This window comes from Nyctereutes procyonoides, unplaced genomic scaffold (genome assembly GCF_905146905.1).
Source record: "Nyctereutes procyonoides isolate TBG_1078 unplaced genomic scaffold, NYPRO_anot_genome, whole genome shotgun sequence".
Taxonomy (NCBI): domain Eukaryota; kingdom Metazoa; phylum Chordata; class Mammalia; order Carnivora; family Canidae; genus Nyctereutes; species Nyctereutes procyonoides.
Window position 1 is genome coordinate 53733506 of NW_026575125.1, and position 23069 is coordinate 53756574.

A 23069-nucleotide genomic window follows, 5' to 3' on the forward strand; every position below is an offset into this window, starting at 1 on the left:
TGAGAGATCTGGCAGCTCAGAGTGAGCACCTTGATCTCTTTCCTTAGCCAGGAAATAAGATATGTCTGTCTTATTCATTTTGTGTATTGTTGTGATGCTAAAACAAAAAATAATGAGGTTTGAAAGCTTTCAGCTTTGAAGTTTATAAAAGCAGAAAGCTCTGTACACTCTTTATTAGTATTTAAAGACTGTTGGAGCTCCCTCATATCCCTGGCTTGGGTATTTCTCCCTTCCTCCTGTGAACCTCTGATATAAGAGGTCTAAATTAGAGAAAAGGATTGAAAAATGGAACCAGGGTAGGACGAGTCAATCTGTCTCTGTATAAGCACCTGCTTCCAGAGTAACACAATTCTGTAATTAGGCCAAAGTAGAGAGGGAAAAAAGCCTTTTGAGAGTCAGAGAAACAACAGGGTATGGTGCCATATGCAGATATGTCTCTCTTATACAAACTGCCCCCAAATTTTGAGGTTAGGTTTAAGAAAGCTCCTCTTTGGGGATCCCTGGGTGGCGCAGAGGTTTGGCGCCTGCCTTTGGCCCAGGGCGCGATCCTGGAGACCAGGGATCGAATCCCACATCGGGCTCCCGGTGCATGGAGCCTGCTTCTCCCTCTGCCTGTGTCTCTGCCTCTCTCTCTCTCTCTCTCTCTCTCTCTCTCTCTCTCTCTCTGTGACTATCATAAAAAAAAAGAAAGCTCCTCTTTGAGGGCTCTCCCAACACCATAAATTAGCAAAGGAAAAACCAGTATTCATAAAATGGTCTTCAGACAGACACTAGTAGAAAGGAACAGATATGGCAGTCCCTGTATAATAAGGGTTGGTCAGCCACAGACCTCCTCCTTGCCAGAGCAGATGACTAAAGGCACCACCTTACCTCTGTGGCAGCAACTTGTCTCCAGCCAAGTAGCCAGACTTGTGGACTTCCTTATTAAAGTCGCCATACTTAGACTGGACAGCATAGGAGGCCAGCAGCACGGCAGTTTCAGGTGGGCAGTAAATCTCATCACTGAGAATGCCCTCCTTTACTTGCAGGAAGAATAGGCGCTGTGTGATGTCCTGGATCAATTCCTCAGATACATCCTCAGGGTAGAACTTGGCCCGGAACTTGAAGAGCAGGGGGCTTTCCTTTCGTACATCCTGGGCAGTCACCTGGGAGAAACAAGCGGTTATGGGGTTTCAAAAAATAGACTTTGGTTGTAGGGTGGGGAGAGACACTGAAAGGTCATCAATTTGGCTAATCCCAAAGAGCCAGTGGCAACTGTTCTGGTAATTCAGAAAAGAGATACATTGCTTTCACTGGGAACCCAATCCCATGTCTATAATTGCTTCCTTTTGGGGATTCCTTCCTGAAATGACCTTATACCCAGTGATGGTCATAAGCCTTCAAGCCACCACTATCTGACAATATGACAAATGCCCCTAAACTTTGAGGTTAGGCTTAAGAAAACTCTTCTTTTAAGGCTCCTTCAACACCATAAATTAGCAAAGTAAAAACTGGTATGTATCATTGGGGCCTGGGAATTGGCTAAACGAAAACAAACTAGGCTGTCTTTTAAAGCCTAAAATTGGCTCTTAACAGCTCCACATTTGTCCAGCAAAAAAGTCTCCACTCTTCAGGAAAATCAGACTTTGCCAGAATGTGAGGCACTTATCCCTAGACACAATCAGAAACATAAGCCACAGGACATTGGAAACCTCCAAGGATAAAGTTAGGAAGTTTGAGAATACTGAGATGGAGGAACATGACCATGTTCCTTCAGTAAGACTGCTTGGAGGTGAAGAGCCTGAATATGCCTTTACTCAAATCATCTCATTTGGAGTTATCTGAGATAGAAAATCAAGAAAGAATGGGTTAAATAGGCGATGGGTATTAAGGAGAGCACTTGTGATGAGCACCAGATGTTGTATGTAAGCAATGAATCACTAAGTTCTATACCTGCAAATAATATTGCACTCTATGTTAACTAGCTACAATTGAAATGAGAAGTTGAAGAAAAAAATATGTATGTTAATAAACTTATGTGTAGATGCCTATGGGAGAGAGAAAATCAAGAAAGAGAGAAGCAGGGGACGCCTGGGTAGCTCAGTGGTTTAACATCTGCTTCAACTCAGGGTGTGATTCCAGGGTCCTGGAATCGAGCCCCCATTGGGCTCCCCACAGGAAGCCTGATTCTCCCTCTGCCTGTGTCTCTGCCTTTCTCTCTGTGTCTCTCATGGATGAATAAGTTAAATATCTTAAGAAAAAAGAAAAGCCATTAATGACTATGGTATAAAACAAGCCGAAGTTTAAGACAGTGCTCCCAGGAGAAAGGGAAGGCTCTCTTCCTCCTGGACACTCGCCATTCTCAGTGTTAGAAGTCCAAATGGAAACAGGGTAGGAGCTCTGCCTTAGCTGGGTCCTCTGCCCTTATTCTGATCTAGTGTTCAATAGACCACCCGGTGAAAAACACAGCCCTGGATTTGCCAGCTAGCACATATTACTCCCTTGAATAAGATATGATGGAGGAATGAATTCCAAATCCAACAATGAGGTAAGCAGTTACCTTCTTATTGAGTTTCAGCCAAGTGGAGAAGTTTTTAGTGTCCTGGTATTGCAGACCAAAGAACCAAACTTCCCTCAGGCCAATAGTTTTCACCACCTAGAAAAGAAAACAAACAAACAAACAAACAAACAAAAAACAGCCAATGACTGAATGCCTACTTTGTGCCAGGCATAGAGGACATAAAAGTTAAACTGACGTGATCCCGGATTTTAAAGGACATAAGGTGTCCAGGGTCTGACAAAGAAATACACTTGGGCAGCAGTCAAATGATATCAGCATCTCTCTACACAAAATACTTCTGCTGAGGTAGGAAACAGATTCATCACTTAGGACCACTACCACACACCAATAACTATATTCATTATCCCCTTTGATTTTCACAATAGTTCTGTGATACATTTACAATTAGGCCCATTTTATTGATAATGAAAGTAAGATTCTGAGAAGTGGAGGTTCAGTTAGTGAATAGCAGAGGCAGGTCTGTTTGACTCCAAACCCATTCAAATCCAGTGTTTTCTGCCAATTCTTCCCTCTATTATGCCAGGTGCCTTTCTACTCCAGGATGAATTACAGGCTGGAAGTAGAGATTATTAGTTTAACTCCTATATCTTCTATGTTGCTCCTTTATCTTAGCAACTAGGAATATGCCCATACTCTTCTGAGTCCCATTTACAATGCCCCAAGAAAGAATGTTTGGGGTTTGGGGAGACATAGCAGGCACTGTGGTATCTATATACTCCAAAGATGTGCTATGTCTGGGTGCTAATATGCTTCTTTCCAGCCCTGATTAGAGGCTAGTTGTGATTCCCCTTACTACTCACACAGGTTGAAAGTGGAAAAGAGAGTGTAGAAACAGGGTGAGTATCTCAGTAGCTAAGTGGCCCCTGGTGTTCTGAGCCTCTTAGTTAAGCAGTGGTAGGAAAGGGAGGCCAGCCAGGAGGTGGGGTTTGTTTTCTAGTCCCTGACATTAGTATATTAATGGTTCTGGCTGACAGCTGAACCCTAGCATGCCTACCACTGGAGATGGAGGCAATAAAGCTGACCCACATTCTAATGATGTTATGCTGACAGTCGTATTTTTTATTTTTCTTGAGGGGTGGGCAGGGGAGGTTGAAGAGTGAGGTGAAGGAATTTACCTGGAGATAGAAATAGGAAAGAAGAACCCAATATTGCTAATTTCCTTCCTTGTGAATAAATCATATCTCCCCTCAACACACACACACACACACACACACACACACCTCCACTATATCCACAAAGTTCCTACTATGCACCCAAAGCCAGACCCCATAGTCACTCCTAAGGCTTACAATCTAGAGCTTCAGAGGTCCCAAGGAATAAGTAGCTCGAAACTATTCAGCATCTATTATATACCAGGTACTAAACACTGAACAACCCTGAGATATCTATTCTCTATTTTACAAATGAAGAAACAAAAGTTTGAGGCAACTTGCCTAGAAGACATGAATAGACACTTTTCCATCCAGATGGCTAACAGATACATGAAAAGATGCTCAACATCACTCATCATTAGGAAAATACAAATATATAATAAAAATAGTGAAAGGGAATAAAGGGGAAAGGAGAAAAAATGAGTGGGAAATATCAGAAAGGGAGACAGAACATGAAAGACTCCTAACTCTGGGAAATGAACCAGGGGTGGTGGAAGGGGAGTTGGGCGGGGGGTGGGGGTGACTGGGTGACGGGCACTGAGGTGGGTAACTTGACAGGATGAGCACTGGGTGTTATTCTGTATGTTGGTAAATTGAACACCAATAAAAAATAAATTTATTATTAAAAAAATTCTATATGTTGGCAAATTGAACACAAATAAAAAATAAATTTATATAATAAAAAATAAATAAAAATAAATAAAAATAAAAAAATGAAAAGTAAAAAAAAAGGGAAAATACAAATCAAAACCACAATGAGACACCACTTCACGCCTGTCAGAATGGCTGAAATTAACAACACAAGAAACAACAGGTCTTGGCAAGGATGTGGAGAAAGGGGAATCCTCTAGCACTGTTGGTGGGAATGTAATGCAAACTGATACAGTCACTCTGGAGAACAGTATGGAGGTTCCTCAAAACGTTAAAAATAGAACCATGCTATGATCCAGCAATTGCACTACTAAGTATTTACCCAAAGTATAAAATTATACTATATGTTGGCAAACTGAATCAAAATTAAATAATTCAGATTCAAAGGGGTACATGTACCCTGTTTATTTATTTTTTATTTTTAAGATGTTATTTATTCATTCATGAGAGACAGAGAGATAAAGATAGAGATAGAGAGAGAGAGGCAGAGACACAGGCAGAGGGAGAAGCAGGCTCCATGCAGGGAGCCTGACGTGGGACTCGATCCGGGGTCTCCAGGATCACACCCTGGGCTGAAGGCAGGCGCTAAACCGCTGAGCCACCAGGGCTGCCCAGTACCCTGCTTATAGCAGCATTACCAACAATAGGCAAACAATGGAGAGAGCCCAAATGTCCATGAAATGATGAATGGATAAAGAACATGTGGGAGATATATATATAGATATATATAGGAATTTTACTCAGCCAACAAAAAGAATGAAATCTTGCCACTTGCAATGATGTCCATGGAGCTAGAATATATTATGCTAAGCGAAATTAGTCAACCAGAGAAGGACAAATGCTATATGATTCACTCATATGTAGAATTTAAGAAACATATGGGAAGGGGGAAAGAAAAGGAGAGAGGGAAACAAACCACAAGAAACTCTTAACAATAGAGAATAGGATTGATGGAGGGATGTGGGTGGGTAATGACCTATGATGGGTGATCGATATTAAAGAAGGCACTTGTGATGAGCACTGGGTGTTTTATGTAAGTGATGAATCATTGAATTCTACCCCTGAAACCAATATTTCACTGTATGTCAACTAGAATTTAAATATATATTTTTTAATTGCACACCGCTAAAAAGAGGCAACCTACCTAAAACCATAGAGACTAGATTAGAATCCTGATGTGTATGATTTCAAAACCTGTACCCTTTCTTTTATAGAATGTCCTCTTTTAATTCCAAGGATTCATATGAGCTTAGGAACCCTGGAGTTCCCAAGTAACTAACTTCTTTATCTCTCTTTTGCCCACATATCCCAGCCAGGTAATGAACTTTGATCATTTCTGGCTTTCCACTAGGCTCAGTCAACAACCACTTTGGGGAGAAGCCATATCCCCAAATCCTCAACCTTTATTGCCCCCAGGGCATGCATGATGGTCACCCTCCCTTTCATAGCTTAAATCAGGTATCAAGAAACCTGAGTGAAAGTCTCCCTTCTGTCTCTAATTTGCTATGTCATCTTAAGGCAACACATTTCCCTCTCTGGGCCTTAGCTTCCCCATCTATCCAGCTTTCCCATCTACTAAAATGGTGTGACTTATGGCCTCTTTATTCCTTCACATTTATTCCACTAATTAGGTTATTTGTAAATGACTAAGAAATAAAAAAAAAAGAAATAGATTCCCATTCCCCACCTACCTCTTGCTGACTTGAGTAACTAGGAACATGATTAGAAAAGATAAGTTGTCCACATCCTCTCCAACATTTGTTGTTTCCTGTCTTGTTGATTTTCCTCATTCTCAGTGGTGTGAGGTGGTATCTCATTGTGGTTTTGATTTGTATTTCCCTGATGGCCAGTGATGCGGAGCATTTTCTCATGTGCTTGTTGGCCAGGTCTATGTCTTCCTCTGTGAAATTTCTGTTCATGTCTTTTGTCCATTTCAGGATTGGATTGTTTGTTTCTCTGCTGTTGAGTTTAATAAGTTCTTTATAGATGTTGGATACTAGCCCTTTATCTGATAGGTCCCTCTTGCACTGTTGGTGGGAATGTGAACTGGTACAGCCACTCTGGAAAACTGTGTGGAGGTTCCTCAAAGAGTTAAAAATAGATCTGCCCTATGGCCCAGCAATTGCACTGCTGGGCATTTACCCCAAAGATACAGATGCAGTGAAACGCCAGGACACTTGCACCCTAATGTTTATATCAGCAATGTCCACAATAGCCAAACTGTGGAAGGAGCCTCAGTGTCCATCGAAAGATGAATGGATAAAGAAGATGTGGTCTATGTATACAATGGAATATTAGCCATTGGAAATGACAAATACCCACCATTTGTTTCGACGTGGATGGAACTGGAGGGTATTATGCTGAGTGAAGTAAGTCAATCGGAGAAGGACAAACATTATATGGTCTCATTCATTTGGGGAATATAAAAAATAGTGAAAAGGAATAAAGGGGAAAGGAGAGAAAATGAGTGGGAAATATCAGAGAGGGTGACAAAACATGAGAGACTCCTAACTCTGGGAAATGAACTAGGGGTGGTGGAAGGGGAGGAGGGCGGGGGGTGGGGGTGAATGGGTGATGGGCACTGAGGGGGGCACTTGATGGGATGAGCACTGGGTGTTATGCTATATGTTGACAAATTGAACTCCAATAAAAAGAAATTTTTAAAAAATAAAGCAGATTGCCCTCCATAATCGGTGTGGGCCTTATCCAAAAAAAAAAAAAAAAAAAAAAAAAAAAGATAAGTTGTATGTGGGTTATGTTAAGGAAAGATCAAAAGACTTCCATGATTCAATGGCAAGGTGAGTCCCTGAGTCTAAGATAATAGGCAATAGGAATTCCCTATAAGTTTTAGATGGAGAACATAAAAATGTTCATGTTGAAAAGTGATATTTGCTTTTTTTGCAGAGGATAGAGGGGTAGGGTATGGATATAAAAGATTACTTAATGTACCTCTTATTTCATCCTATATTTAAGGTAGAACCCAATTAACAGTTCTAATGATTTTCCACAGGGTTGTAGAAGAATAGTATGTCTAGATGCAATTGGTGGGGAAGAAGTAATTCAGTCCCAGTAGACAAAGAGGCACACTGAAGATGGACCATTAGGGCCAGGACGCTAGGTCATGGGATGGCAGACTCAGAACAGAACTGGTAGGACAGCAACTGGCCTCTGCCTGTACCAATTGTAGAGGCTCAGAAACCCCAGAATTAAAAAAGGACTAAGGCAGGTACAGACTATGTGGCTGGTCCTAGAGGTTCCAGGAGTGAGCTCCTTCGCTTCGTTTTGCACCATGTTGTCTGTTTCACTAGAAGGATGAGTAGGGATGTAATGAGAAGAATATAACAGGGCCCAAAATAGTTCTAGGATCTGCAGTATCTCTGAGGAGCAGTTGAACAAATAACAGCTAAAGTGATATTTAAAAATATATATTTCAAGATCAGTAGCAAATTTTAATCTCTCTGAACTCTGCCCCTTCCTTTATGAACACAGCAAAGTCAGATGCATATAAATTTTCCACTTCCTTAGGCTTCAGGGCTTTGAGAGATGAGCAATCTCTCTCAGCATCCACTGAAGTCCCAAAGTGAGGAAATAAGGGTGTGGAGGGAAGGAAATATGATGTAAAGTCAGAACTGAGACTGGAAAAAAAAACAAAGGATAAAACAGATAACCCCTAAACTCCAGGTCATAAGGAAATCTCCCATTTAAGCTTCACAGGGTACTGGGAATCATTTGATTGGGCTACTCATGTCTCCACTTGGAAATGAGGCCAAGCTTTGCATGCTTCCAGCTGAGACTTCCACCCAAAAGAAAAGAGAAATCTTATTTTCTAGAGGGAGGGAGTCTCTAGGTCCTTGTTCTAGGAACAATATCTGTGACTAGAGTGACTAGGGTCCTTCCCAGTCTACTCATAAATGGCTCCATCTCTGATTAAAAGGAGAAAAAAGAATCTTTCTTGGCTCCCTTTGACTCCAGAATGCCAACTTATCTGGCCTGAACTACCACTTCTCAAATCTGCCATGGAAGAAATCCATGAGCAGCAGAAAATAATAAATGCGTATACCCAGAGGACAAAAAGGGTAGGGGAACATACGTAAATGGTTAAAGCCAGAATTTCTTTGAAGCTTCAGGTTTAATTTTAATATATCTGCACATTTTACATTTTACTCCTTAAATATCCTTTTTTTATTTTTAAAGATTTATTTATTTAGTTAGTTATTTGAGTGAGAGGGCATGCATGCCCATGAGTGGGGGGAGGGCATAGGGAGAGAATTCTCAAGCAGACTCCTCACTGAGTGTGGAACCTGAAGTAGAGCTCAATCCCACAACCCATGTGATCATGATCTGAATCAAAACCAAGTGTCAGATGCTCAACCGAGACACGTAGGCACCCCAATGTTTTAATGATGAAATAGATAACATCACAAGTAAAACTAATGCTCTAAGATACTGGATCAAATTCTGCCCATAGGTCTGTGTACCTCCTAAAACCTGCCATATATACCTACAGAAACTAGGACTTCAGTGTTTAAGACACTGGCTGTTAATTCTATTGAGCCACACAACAGAAACCCTCACAACAGACTGTGAAGCAGTATAAAGTCCAAGCAGCACAAACTAGAAAACTGAGGTTCAGTGAGGGGAAGAGATTTGCCTCTGAGAAAATCCTCACTATTACTAGGAGCATCTGATGTAAGAAATAACCCTCTTTGTCTCTCTTCTGCACGTAAAGGCTGCCTACATATGAGGTCTATGGAGGGAAGGGGAAATCAGGTCAATTCCAGAGCCCAGAGCCCTCCTCTCCATATCCCCCATGCATCTATATTAGTAAACCAACTGGTGATATAATGGGCCACTTCAGAAGCCCAGAGCAGGATTGGGAAACTGAAGCCTCAAAAGGAAAACTGCATGAAAAATCATGTGCAGACCCCATCAATGCCCAAACACCTGAGGCCCACTGAGATCCCACTACAGTCTTGGCAGTAGCTGCATCAACCACCCTCTTGAAAGCAAATCAATGCACTACTAGAAAGTTCTGGTGGGGGCTGCCACCAATGCTGTTTCTGATACTCTACACTGCCTGTATTCAACCGGCCACCTGCTCTACAGTGTAGAACACACTCAGCTAGGATTCTAGGTTTAGGGAAAAAATTTCCTCCACTCAGAATAGGAACAGACAAAAAAGAGAGGAGGTCACAGAAGACACAGCTGACAAAAGCCACTGGGAAAACTGCAAATGATATATGCCTTGATTCAAGCCACTATACCACTTCCTAGCTATCTGACTTTAAACAGGTCTTTTCACCCTTGTAAGCCTAAGTCCTTCATCTATAAGATGAGTATATTACTATTATAATGATAGATGTTATTTTATAAAATAAAAATGGAAGAAAGAGAAGGAAAGGTTGTTGCCGTCAATGCAGAGTCCACAAATCCTAAGGACTTTACAAGCCAGACAAGCTGCCTGATTTAATGGCTCCCTTATCTGAACTCCTAGGGCAATTTCTACTACTTATTTAGCCCTTAATAAGAACAACCAATATTCGAATGTCTGCTATACACAAGACACTTTACTTATTTGAGGATTAAATAAGACCACAAAATCTCTGAAATTAGTTTGGTTACCATTTTACTGAGAAAAGTAAAGTCCTAAGAGGTTAAATGAGCCATCTAAGGTCACAGAGCTAGATAGCAGGACAGAATTTGCACCCAAGGATGACACTAAATCCCATACTTTATATACTACATCACTTCCATACATAACCTTATCTTAAAGGGTGTTTTATGCTATGTGGGAAGAAAGTTGTGTTGCATTTACTTCTCTCTGCTTCTATAGGATAAGGAACTCCAAGATCCTTAAGGATAGAGATGTGTTTGATAGGTCTAGAGATTTGTCTTGAGACACAGTAGACCTTCAGTCAATAGTGAATCAGTCAATGAACAAATAAGTGAATGGATGCTCTGAGACTTCACCTTTTTTGCACAGCTCAGTATCTTGAAGGAAGGGGTAGGTACAGTTAGAACCACTGGCTGGGGTAGAGCCAAGCAAGGGGTTCTCAAAATGGAACTCATGGTGGTGGCACTGCCTTTTAGTGGCACCTAGGTAATCAAGAGCCCTCTAAAGAACCTCAGGCTTTAGAAGTGGTGGTAAGTGACAGAATTGCTGTAGCAAAATGTGTTCTTTCCATTCCCTAGCTATGTGTACATTCCCAAAGGCAAATGGAGAAACTATGGGCCATACTTCCCTTTCCTACCAGGTCTTGTGTCTCCTCAAGCTATGAATTCCTATTATTCCCAGTTATTTATTACTGGTACCAAAGAGGGTGCTTCCTCTCCAGTCAGCTTCCTCTCTAGTCATTGGCCAGACAATTTCTGGGTTCCAGGATGGCCCCAGAGCTTTTGTCAATTCCTTATAAAGAGTCCAACCCCTTCCTCCTAGGCCCCGATGGCACCAGGAGGGCCTCCTTGAATAATGGGTCTCAAAGGCCAGACAGAATAGACTTCTTCCCTATGACTCATCAAGTTAGAGAGAGGGAATAGATCATATCCCCAAATAGCCTGTGAACACATACCTCTGTGGATTCTCATCCAGACCTGCCTCCAGGGTGCTAGATGCTCAAATCCTTGTCTGAGTTCAAATCTTTTTCTGTTTTTCATCCACAGGATCCTAGCTCTGCCCCATCTGACCTCACAGAAAATTACTGCTCCCTCCTTCCTATGACAGCCCCTCAGAAATCTCAAGACAGAGAACACATCTCCTCTTAAAGTCTTCTCAACTCAAACAGCCTCATTCATGCAGGAATACTATTACAGTGGGAAAACTATAGTTTTATACCCAGAGCTGTATTTGAAATTTCATATTACAACTCACTAACATCATAACCTAGAGAATGTTCTTTTACCTCTCAGAGACATGATCATTGCAAGGACTAAAGCACCTAGGAAAGGCTAGTTCGTTGTAAGTGCTCAATAAATGATATTTTTCAAAACAACACTGATCTTCCAGATAAGAAATCATGAACTTACTGGTTTTCTCCCTTTCCTCTATCTAGTATAAAAGATTCAAGTCTCTCAAAGGTTTTGTTTCGGAAGTAGTTACTTTCACAAGTAGCACACCATCTGTCCAGGGCTCCCTACCATCTGGACTTCCTACAGAACAACACCCACAATACACAAATCAAACCAACACTAGCAAAGAATTATCATGCCTTGTGGCTTTTTGAAATTAATAAGTCTCTTTTTTTCAAGAATTTTTCTACCCTGGGTTCTAAATTATGCCTTCCTCACCCTCCCTCCACAGTTATCCCTCTCCAATGCAACTGAACAAAGCTCCCAATGTTGAAGGCAGGGGATGGCATCATTTAGCTTGAGAAGGGTAATGTATAGAACCAGGGGTCTGGGAAGAAGTCTGAGAAGAGGTCAAAGGAGCCTTTCTTTCTTTCCCTCCCCAGCTCTGGGTAAGTTCTTAGACAACAGAGGGACTCAGAGGGCAAAGGAGAAAAAGAATCAAGAAAGCCTGGAAAATCCATCAAGGTAACATGTGGTCTCAACATCCTGGACAATATCAGACCCCCACCTCACCAGAAACTGGTAGGAAAATGGGATAATAACCATCTAAAGGGATCCCAGCCTCTGGAAATGGGAGCGCCATTTTTACCCCTTGGAAGTCTGGTCACAAATGGCATATTCCCTTGGCCCCTGGAGAGTCTTTGAATGCTGAAAGATTCTGTGGCCCCCATCTGGCTATTACATTATATATAGAACATCCTTTCTAATAATAGTAACTCCCCATAAAGGGACACCCCTTGTGTTGGACATGGGAATGACATGTCAGCATTATCTGCAGGTATGACTGCAGGATATGAAGTGGTGTTATGTCCTAAGTCCTACTATTATTTTGAGGGAAATGTACATAGAGCACACTACCTCAGGGAGAATAAGTTGATTTCCTTCTACTAGGAAGCAAAAAAAAAATGACAGAAACCATAAGAATACAGTGACTAGAATGCAGCATTGAAATCCCAGCCAAATACTGGCTAGACAGAATAAGTTATTTAATTTCTGACTCTCATCATTAAAATAGGGAAGAGATCACTCACATCTTTCAGAGTTGAGAGGAATATTCCATGTGCTAACATTTTTAGAGCATCTAGCACAGAGTCATACCCTGCTTACCTCTCTTTTCTCCCATGTTCAGGACCAAGGATAGGATTAATTGGAGCCATCCAAAGTGCAGGCTGCCAAAATCAAAGTTTGCCTCCTTTGTTATTATGGCAGGAGTCAACCTTTGTTTTGACCTATCTTGGAGGAGCATGTAGAAGAGATTCCCAAGAAGTGGGTCTTGTGGTAGAAACTATTGGGACAATTGGAAGAGGCTAAGAAACAAATAGTTCCTCCCTTACCTGGTCAAACAGCTGTTTGCCAGTGGTGTTGGGCTGGATGGCAAACTCCAGCTCTGCGTCCATGGTGGTTACACGCACATTGATCTAGGATGAGATCAAAAGAGGCAAGTTAGTTGTCTAGCTCTGTGCTTAGCAGAACCTGGGACAAGTGTATCTGTTCAGTCACAGAAGAGGAAACTAGAATGCTAAGAATCTGAGAAACTTAGATATTGTTGGGAAGGAAAGGAGAATATTGAACCAAACAAACAATATCCTGGCCCTGGCTCCCAAAATCAGCTTACAGAAGACAAAAAAACATAGCCACAGAGCAATACTTTTTTTTTACCTTGTTTTCTCCATGTCCCTTTATTTTTTTAATTTCTTTTTATTGGAGTTCAATTTGCCAACATATACCATACACCCAGTGTCACAGAGCAATACTTACCAAGGAGCTACACAAAAATGCAAATCAGCCTACTATCAAGAGGAAGCAAGTGCTGACTATATTTCTTCCAGGAAGCCTTCCCCACCTACACCAGACAGCTCTGGGCCCACAGCATTCTCTTCCCACCTCTGATCCACAGCCTGGATTATCTTTGCAAACACAAGTTAAGAGCAAGATAACACTGGGTTCCAAGCTTAGCACTGTAACTGTCTCAGTCTAAAACCTTGGATAAAAGTCTTATCTCCTTCCTGGCCCCTAGTTCACCTCATCTGTACAATAGTAGTAATGCTGGAGGAAGGGTCAATTACACTAGGTGATGACCATTTCAGTGCTGGTGTCTATGGTTCTATATATGGACTTGTGTTAATACTTCCTGTATTTATGTCTCATTGGTCTCCTTAAGCACAAAAAAAGGAAAGGGGCCTTAGCAAAGGTACATGTGGGTGGAAAAAAGGTGCTACCAAAGTCAAGTCAGCAGAGGGGAAATGGGAAAGGGACAGGCACCAATGAAAATAACAGTTAGCTATGCACACAATTTTATAGGCACTGGAAAAAATACCCTCCACTTTTCCAAAGAGATCCCCTAGCTCAGGTCAATGATAGCTGAAATTTCATAAGTAGATTTGTTTCCTTGGTTGAAAACTTAGTAGTAGTGGTAATAGTAATAGCAATATGCAGTAGCTTTCATGTATGCAGACTTGCTACTCACTAGAAGACTCATGTGTACTATCCCATTTAATATCAACAATCACCTTGTGAAGTAAATAATGTTATCTCCACATTGGAGATGAATAAATAAATATTTGTCTAAAGTCATATCACTAGTAAGTTGGGAAGATGGGGTGTGAGTTCAGATTAAGTATAAACCTCATAATTTAAACTAATACACTAGACCCTTTGTATATCAAAGAGCAAAATATGAAAAGAAATCAAATATTAATTCTTTAAGTTGTGGGACATTTTGCGTAAGTACTCTACACAGTACAACCACAAACTGGCTTGTTATATAAGGTCATATAAGATATTTTGAAGACTATTTCATGGTCAGGGAAAATAACTCAGTAATATTAAGCGAGGAAGGGTAAGCAACAAGATTGTATGAGTTCAATTCTACAAAAGTATGCACAGAGAGATAATCATTGGAATCCTGCCCAAGTGTTAGTCAGGCTTGGTTTTAGGGTGGTGGTGAGTGTGTTCTCCCTTCTTTAAATCAAAAAAAGAAACTGATCTACATTTTCTAAGATACTTATATAGTACTTATACTATTGGTTCGAGACTAAAAATAGAATTATCAAATATGCAAATCCCCATGGAGTGGGTAAGACATTAAGCCTTATCAGTCTTTGACACCTCTGGGTCTTTCCTGAGCATAGGGGTCAGTTAGCAGGGAAGAGGGGGCCAAACAGCTATTTTGCCAGAAGAACAATTCCAATGAGGACCAGACCTGGGGAACAACTTTGTAAATAAATATCACTAGGGAGCCAGGGAGGAAATCTATTTCCAGATTGACAATGGGACAGGAAAGGCCCTGAAGGCAGGAACAAGACAGGCAAGTTATCCCAGTGGGAGACAACGGCAAGATTAGCCACCTTGACTCGGTGTTATCCTAGGCTTCCTGCCAATCCAGTGACCTCTGTAGAATGGGCCTTCATAAGGTAGGAAGAATGAGGCCCAATGGGCTGGAATTTGGCCTCAACATCTAGCTTCAAACCCCCCTTGAGCTGAGTCAAGAGAAACCTCAAAATGCCAATGACTGAGGAGATAGGAAAGAGTGGAAAAGAGACAGTAGGACTTTTAGTACACTGAACTTCATCATCACCTCAAGATTTTTGTGTTACTTAGAGTTACATCTCCAGTACCCAAGACTCAGAAGATGTTAGTTAAATGAGCAATTCTAAGTATGAGAGTATAAGAAATACAGAGATATAGCATAGTCTACAGATTCAGAGGTGAGAAGATTTTATATCTTGACCTTTTTACCGTGCCATGGACCCTTCTGGGCAGTCTGGTAAAGTCTATGGATCCCCTTCCAGAATATTTGTAAATGCATGAAATTAAGTGATACAAAGAAACCAATTATATTGAAATACGCATAAAAATATGTGCTTTTTATTATATTAATTGTCTAGCACTGCACCTTATTAGTTATTACTAGTGTAATTTCAGCATTGTGTTGAGCATAGTGATATTTTGAGAAATATATAACTAGAGAATTGAGTAATGCACTGAATTGCCAAATCACTGTTGTGCACTTAAAACTAACATAACATTGTATATCAACTATACCTTAATAGTAATTTTTTTAAAAGATTGTATTCATTTATTCATGAGAGACACAGAGAGAGAGGCAGAGACATAGGCAGAGGGAGAAGCAGTCTCCATGCAGGAAACCAGATGTGGGGCTCGATCCTGGGAGTCCAGGATCATGCCCTGAGCCAAAGGCAGACACTCAACCACTAAGCCACCCAGGTGTCCCAATAATAATTTTTTAAATCAAAATAAAAATTACATTTCACCAAAAAAATGTGATATGAAAGTCTTAGATTTCCATTAATGACAAAGTCACAGGTACTGCCATTTTTATCACTTTTTTTTGCCTGTATTCATAATTGAAGGAGGTCTAAGTCTCAGTAAGAGGTTAATAAAAACAAATATGTAATTTTTCTCAATCCAAGTTCATAGATGTTTCCCACTTCAGATTATATCCATGGGACCCCGTGAAGGTCTAAGGATTCCAGGTTAAGGAGCTTCCTATTACTCAGCCATTAGAAATGACAAATACCCACCATTTGCTTCAACGTGGATGGAACTGGAGGGTATTATGCTGAGTGAAATAAGTCAATCGGAGAAGGAAAAACATTATATGTTCTCATTCATTTGGGGAATACAAATAATAGTGAGAGGGAATAGAAGGGAAGGGAGAAGACATGGGTAGGAAATATCAGAAAGGGAGACAGAACATAAAGACTCCTAACTCTGGGAAACGAACTAGTGGTGGTGGAAGGGGAGGAGGGCGGGGTGTGGGGGTGAATGTGTGACGGGCACTGAGGGGGGCACTTGACGGGATGAGCACTGGGTGTTATTCTGTATGTTGGCAAATTGAACACCAATAAAAAATAAATTTATTATTAAAAAATAAATAAAAGTAAAAAAATAAAAAAGGAGCTTCCTATAAATTTATTTCAATTCACCCAATATTAATGGAACACTACGTTTAAGGAACTATGGTCAAAGTAGAGCTGTAGGACCAGTCCCTGATCCCAAGGCACTTATTGAATAATAGGAAAACTATTAATATACAAGGAAGACCCTAAGAAATGCCATAACAGAAGAAACCTCTTGTAGAGATAAAAAAATAACAGTTCAAAGTGATATTTGTATTGGTCCATAAGGATAAGCTGCATTTTTTTAAAAAGAGAGATTGCAGGATGGCATCTTGCAAAAGAGGAATACCCAAATGTCCCAGATAGAGAAATCATTATATGAAATAGCCTGGATTGAGATAGGAATGGAGATGGCCCATTTAGAAGCAGGTCTACTCCAGGGTGAATGAGGCCTATCCAGTAAAGAGTAGGCAGAGAGGCTGGGGAGGTAAGTGGAGAGCTGTGAAGGCTACTCTAGAAAGCTGGGCCTTAATTCTGTTGCCAGTGGCCAGCCAGCCTGGAGGTTCCGAATAGAGTGGGGCAAAAATCAGAACAGGATTTTTTGGAAGAAAGTGCCCAGGAAGGAAACTGACAAAAGAGGTGGGACTCCAGGGAAACATTCCACAGCCTAGGAATTCCCTTTAATTCACACTACTGGTAAAAATTTTCAAAGTAAATAAGCCATTGTCAACCACAGATCATGTCAATCACAGGTCATATCAATGTCCCATCTTTAGGGCCTATTTCAGAAGCCCAAATATTTAAGTTAAATGTTTTTTAAAGAAATGTTTCCTGAATAAATCAGTTAGTAGAAAAGGACCCAGTCTGGGTTAGGAATAAGTATGTCATCCAGGGTAGTGCTGTCTATGCTTCCTTTCCCCTAAATAGAGCATGATCCCAGAACAAGGACCCTCCTAAAAATCTAAATACATTCAGCTGAAACCAAAATGGAACCTACTTCTCCAGAATCCCTGCTCAAGGTTTCTGCCATTTCCACAGTGGCTGTTACTCCAGGAAGAAGAGCCTAAGATCTCCTGAATTTCACTGAAAGGACAAATAATCTTAGCTTTAAAAAATTAGAAAGAAAAGCAAACACAAAGGGACTTATATTCTTGCCACCACTTAACGCGGAAGTAAATGTGAATCATGAGGACAGGGTCATAGGTCTGTACTCTCCTGTTTTCTGTGTGTCAGAGGTAGGGGGAGGCAATAAGGGTAAAAACATAGCTGGGGCCTAAAGGTGACAGGTAAAGCAGGAGTCTTGATCAAAGAAGATCCCTTGTTCTCCTTTAGACTAATCTGGAACCCAAGTATGTAACATAAGCTGCATGCCCAGACCCACTGCCACACAGGGTCCACCCACTGCTCACCCTAGGAGGTACCCATTGACTTCCTTTGAGGCCTGGTTTCTGCAATTTCAATCAGAAGAGGGTGGCCTAGTTTGGGAGGCAAGAGCCTGAAAATAAAACCACCAAAGTCAGCAGAAAGTTCCCAGGCAGCCCCTCAGCTTGGCAGGAGTGTTGGAACTGGCCTGGGTGGGTTATTATTTCAATATGTAGAGAATTTAATCCCTTCCAAAGCCTGTCCCTGAGGACCTAGGCATAGCCTGAGGTTAAAGACTGTGTCTCTGGAGAACACTTAAGGGTTTAGGGAACAAAAAAAAACGTTTGGGTGTGGAAGGGACAGTGTCACCCTCTCATATAACTAGCCCTCCCACCTCTAGCCCAAAAACAATACATACACTGTTATTTATTGAACAGTTAAACACAGTTCCCACACTAATGCCCTTCACTGGACACTAACAAACCCATCTCAGTGGCCTGTCATCCAAAGCTCTCAACAAACTGGGATCTCTCCTATGTCCCCACTTGACTGGCCTTGGAAACAAAAATAACCAGATCAGATGCTGCAGCAGCTGGGGTACTTTGGACTCTGGGCCTGGGCAGCATCAAAGAAGGGACCAACTCTCTCTTTCTTCTTTAGCCAGGAACATCCAGGTAAGCAGTCACCAGACCACAGTGAAAACAGGGCAATGCTTCCCCTCACTTATCCCATATCACTGAACTACAAGATAGATGGCTCTTCCTGGAGAGGAGTTTGGGGGAGGCAGAGAGAAAGTAGAGAGAGTCGAATAACCACGAGTAAATTGCCTGAACATGGACATGTAAGCCACAAAGAATTAAAATTACCAGCCCCGAACACCAATAAAAAATAAATTTATAAAAAAAATTACCAGCCCCACTTCATGGATGATGAAACTGAAGTACACAGAGGCAGAGACACCTGCGTGGGTGAGTCAGTTAAGTATCTGCCTTCAGCTCATGTCATGATCCCCAGGTCCTGGAATCAAGCCCAGTGTTGGGCTCCCTGCTCAGTGGGGAGTTTGCTTCTCTCTCTCTCCTTTTGCCTCTCCCTCTGCTTGTGCTCTCTCTTGCTCTCTCTCAAATAAATAATTTTTTTAAAAAAGGAGTATGAAGTACACAGAGGCAGGTGACAGGATGGAAATGAACATTTACTGAATATCAACTATGTGCTAAGCCCCATCACCCACAGTTTCACTTAACATCACTGAAACCAAATTTAATCAGTCAGCAAGTGGGGAAGACTGGTCTTCTAGACATTCCCGCAGCTCCTTCCATGACTCCACCCCACTCTCTGGTCATGCTGATTTCACTGCTGTCTTCAGACACTGCCTTGGCAACTACTTTGGCCAAGGTCCAAACACTCTGGCATTGAAAGCCTGAGCACATCTGGGAAGCACTCCTTGGGAAGGCCCCCTCTCAGGGGCAGAGCTTGTGAGTCAACCCAGTTGGGTCCAAGCTCAATGACCTCACCTGCACCTGCCATCTCCCCATTCTTCTCAAGGGTCCACTGGCTCTAACATTTCAGTGGAGCTACTGGTATGAAGAAGACAAAGGCAAATGGGGGAGGGGGACAAAGGCAGAAAAAGCCTTAACTAGGGCAACTTCAGAACTTCAGTCTCTCCACTGGACAGAGAACAGTCACCACAGTGTTACTCAAACTACCTAATCTACAATATTTAGGCTCCAGCACCCACCATTTCCTGCTGCCAGAACTGAGGCGAGGGCAGGGCAGGGCCGGGCAAGGCCTGGTCTGTCTTGCCTCTTGGGATGACAGCACTGCCTCAAGCAGCTGTTTTCCATAAGGGGGAAAACAAGGGTTGCTTTGAATCTCCAGCCTAGGAGGCATTCTTCCTCTCCACCACCCCCTCCTCCTCCGCTGACTCACTCACTTCCCAGCAACTTAGCCACTGTTGACTTGGAAATGGTACCTGAAACAGTTATGTGTTCTTACCTCTTCCTACCTATCTCTAGACCCTTAACACTGCCGTCAAGACCTTCCTGGGGTTAACCCTTCCTATGCCTGTGCCTTTTCCCAGTAGTTTCTCAAAAGGAGAGCCACATCCAACTCCACCACGCACACCCATATCTTAGTGGATCAGCAGTAGTTCTTCAACCACTTCAATTACTGCAAAGGCCATGGGAGACAAGGGTTCCCCTTTTACTTTCTTTGGCCCAGTCCTTCCCTCCAAAAGCTCCCCAAAAAGCATTGGGAGACAAGGGCATATTGGAAATGGAGTGTTGCTCCACCATTCACCATATATTTGGTGGAGTAACCCTCACATGTAACTAATCTCTCTTAGCAATGAGAACATAACTAGTCACTATGGGAATGGCAGTTCAGAGCGGAGGCTAAAGCTGAAAAGGTCAGTGACAATAAGGCTACCTTAGCAAGCTGCAGCTTCCCCATTAATCCAGCCTTAATTGCATTACCTTCTGATCAAGCTCAGACTGAGGTTGAGTCCCTCTCTCGACACATGAAGGTCAGGAAGGAAACTAGAGCTCAACAATTTGCACCTAACTCCAGGACTTACTCTCAAAATCAGCTCAGCCAGAAGTGCCTGGGTGGCTCAGTTGATTTAAGCATCTGCCTTCAGCTCAAGTCATGGTCCCAGGGTCCTGGGACTGAGCTCCCTGTTGGGCTCCCTGCTCAACAGGGAGCCTGCTTCTCTCTCCCTCCTGCTCATGCTCTCTCTCACTCTCTCTCTCACCCTCTCTCTCTCCCAAATAAATAAGCAAAATTTTTTTTTATAAAATCAGCTCAGCCAAACAATACTCTAGGATCAAATAACACCTACTCCTCTATCCCCACCCCAGCTCATCTCCTTAACTACAGGGGCTATCCCACCAGATCCTTAGCATAGCTATTTCTCCTCTTTATAATTCCTCAAGATTTCAGTCCACTCATCCTAGAATATCATCTGGCTCCTCCAGAATAGCACCCTTTTGAACTTCTCATTACTGTTCACCAAGAGAATAAACAGTCCAGAATCCCAAACTGTCAGATCAGAAAGGAACCTTAGAGATCATTTGGTTCAAACATGCAACATAACAGCTGGAGAAACTGAGGTCCAGGAAAGGAGAGGCACTATTCTCGAGTCACACGGCTGCTAGGCAGCATGAGATCAAGGGTTAAAAAACTGGTTCTTGATCCACTAGCCATTTAATCAGCTATAGAATCACCCTGGCACTTAGAAACAGTAGACACCTCAGGTGCACCACTCCTGAAGACTATGAAGACTATGTAGAGGAGGCTGGCCCATCCTGCTTCCATGAAAATCTCCAAGCTCACATGGCTTGGAAGTCTAGCTTTCAACAGAGGGCAGGCATAACTTTCAGGCTCTGAGACATTCACTAACACTCATTTTAGGGAGACTAAACCTTTCATAACACTATAGAAGAAAACTCAAAGATCCCTTGTTTCTAGGACAGCTTCTTTTGCAAAAACTTGGATAGCAACTGATTGGGAGGTTCCCTGATAGCAGACACAGCCAAGATCTGAGCTGGAGGTTGGTGAGGAGAGGGTGGGATGCAAAAGAGAAAGAGACAGGGAGTTTGAGGAACAGATTTATACCTTGGTAGCTAAGAACAACAGATTCTTCAATTCCTGTAAAACTCTGAAACTGCTGAAATAAAAGGGGACAGGGCCTGTCATTAATAAAGTAAGTCTCCCAAATGAGCAAAGCCCCTCTCTGGGACTACACCCAGGTGGATTTTAGTCTCTCACATCAGTTTCCTGCTTGACCCAGCTTCCTACCTGAAAGTTTCATAAAAAATATTTTCAGGCTGGGAACACAGACCATTTGCAACTGCATGGAGATGCCAGGTCTGCCCAGAGCACCAGAAGAGGGCTCTATTTTCTCTGCTCAGGAACACACCCTAGCAACCTCCGGCATCATAGCTCTGAAGCACACTGGAGCTAATCCAAGCCTCAGCTTGAGTTCGAACTAATACTCATGGGATTTCTGCCCTGTATTGTGCTTCTGGTTGTTCAAAATTGCTGAAGCCAGGATCAATTAACTCTGCAGGCGCAGGAGGAGACCTAGGCCATCAAAAAGCTCTTTTTAACTCTAGTGGTAGAGTAAGGCCAGCTTTCTGCCAATGAACCTTACTGGTAAGCTGACAGCTAAACCCAGCATGTGGGAAACCCACAAAATTGGAATTCTTGTCCCAGAAATAATTGTCTCAGCATTTTGAGGAGTAAAGCATGATATGATAGAAAAAAGTTTTGGAGCTTCTTTGACCTCCCTTTTTTTGAAACTCATTTTCCTAATCTATAAAACAATTCTAATAATATCAACTTCACAACAGGGTTATTGGGAGATTTCAGTTAAAATAATAGACATGAAACTACATAGCACATCATAAGTAGAATAGGATGACTACTAACCCCTCCTTTTAAGACATATTTTTAAAAGATTGATTGATTGATTTAAAAGAGAGTGAGCAAGCATGCAAGATTGAGAGAGAGAAAGTGCGCACATAGGAAGGCCAGAGGGAGAGGGACAAGCAGACTGCCTGCTGAGCAGGGAGCCTGACCAGGGCCCGGTCCCAGGGCCCCGGGATCATGACCTGAGCCAACGTCACTTAACCAACTGAGCCACTCAGGTGCCTCACTTTTTTAGCTATATTATTACAAATATCCAACCTCTCAGAAATGATTTAAAATGAAAATGTGTTAAACTTCAGAGGTCTAGGGCCTACCAAAGAAGATCTCCAGAGAGCCCTTTCAGCATAAAGGATTCTTTCACTTTGGGGGAAAACTCTAAAATGTGATTAGATTTCTAGTCGGTTAGCCATGTGAAGTTCTGCACATCAGGTACACATACACATATCCTTGCATGCATTATTTTAAATGCCTTCCCTATTATGATGAATGGGGATTTTCCCCAAGAAGCAGAGCCCCAAGGAGAGGTAGAACACAACAGAGCACCTATGCTACCCTGTCGTTTTCAGAGGCTGCCTGATCTTCCTTAATCTGGGCTCTGCTTTGTCATTTTCTCCAATTTTCACCAAAATACACAAATCCCCACCCCTTCAATACAACCCACCAGGACCTCCAAACTTTTTTCAGCTGGTATCCAGAAAAATCACAAGCTGAGTCTGCAAACTAGCTTATCAGATCACCTAAGGAAATTTTTAAAATAGATTCCCTGAGCTCACCCACAGAAATATTCCTTTATTATCAAAGAAGGAGGGCCTGGATATCAGAAGTTAAGAACTTCAGATTATTCTAAGGGCCAGTCAGATTTGGGAATATCTGACACAGAACAAAATAGCTTCTCATCGGCTGGAATTATTATGGTCAGAGGGATTCTTGAAGGAAGGAAAACACAATTAGAGAACAACTATAGAGGCATTTAAGCTGCTGGGCCTATTG

General features: G+C 42.0%; 1 protein-coding gene across 1 annotated transcript in view; it reads right to left on the minus strand.

Moving 5' to 3' along the window:
• MSN (moesin) overlaps window positions 1–23069 on the minus strand; it is a 71829-nt gene that overhangs the window by 19260 nt on the left and 29500 nt on the right. Inside the window, exons 2-4 of the mRNA XM_055338802.1 lie at window positions 12762–12845; window positions 2540–2635; window positions 871–1145 (exon numbers count right to left, since the gene is read on the minus strand). Of these exons, the coding sequence (XP_055194777.1) occupies window positions 871–1145; window positions 2540–2635; window positions 12762–12845 (455 nt within the window). The remainder of the gene's footprint in view (window positions 1–870; window positions 1146–2539; window positions 2636–12761; window positions 12846–23069) is intronic.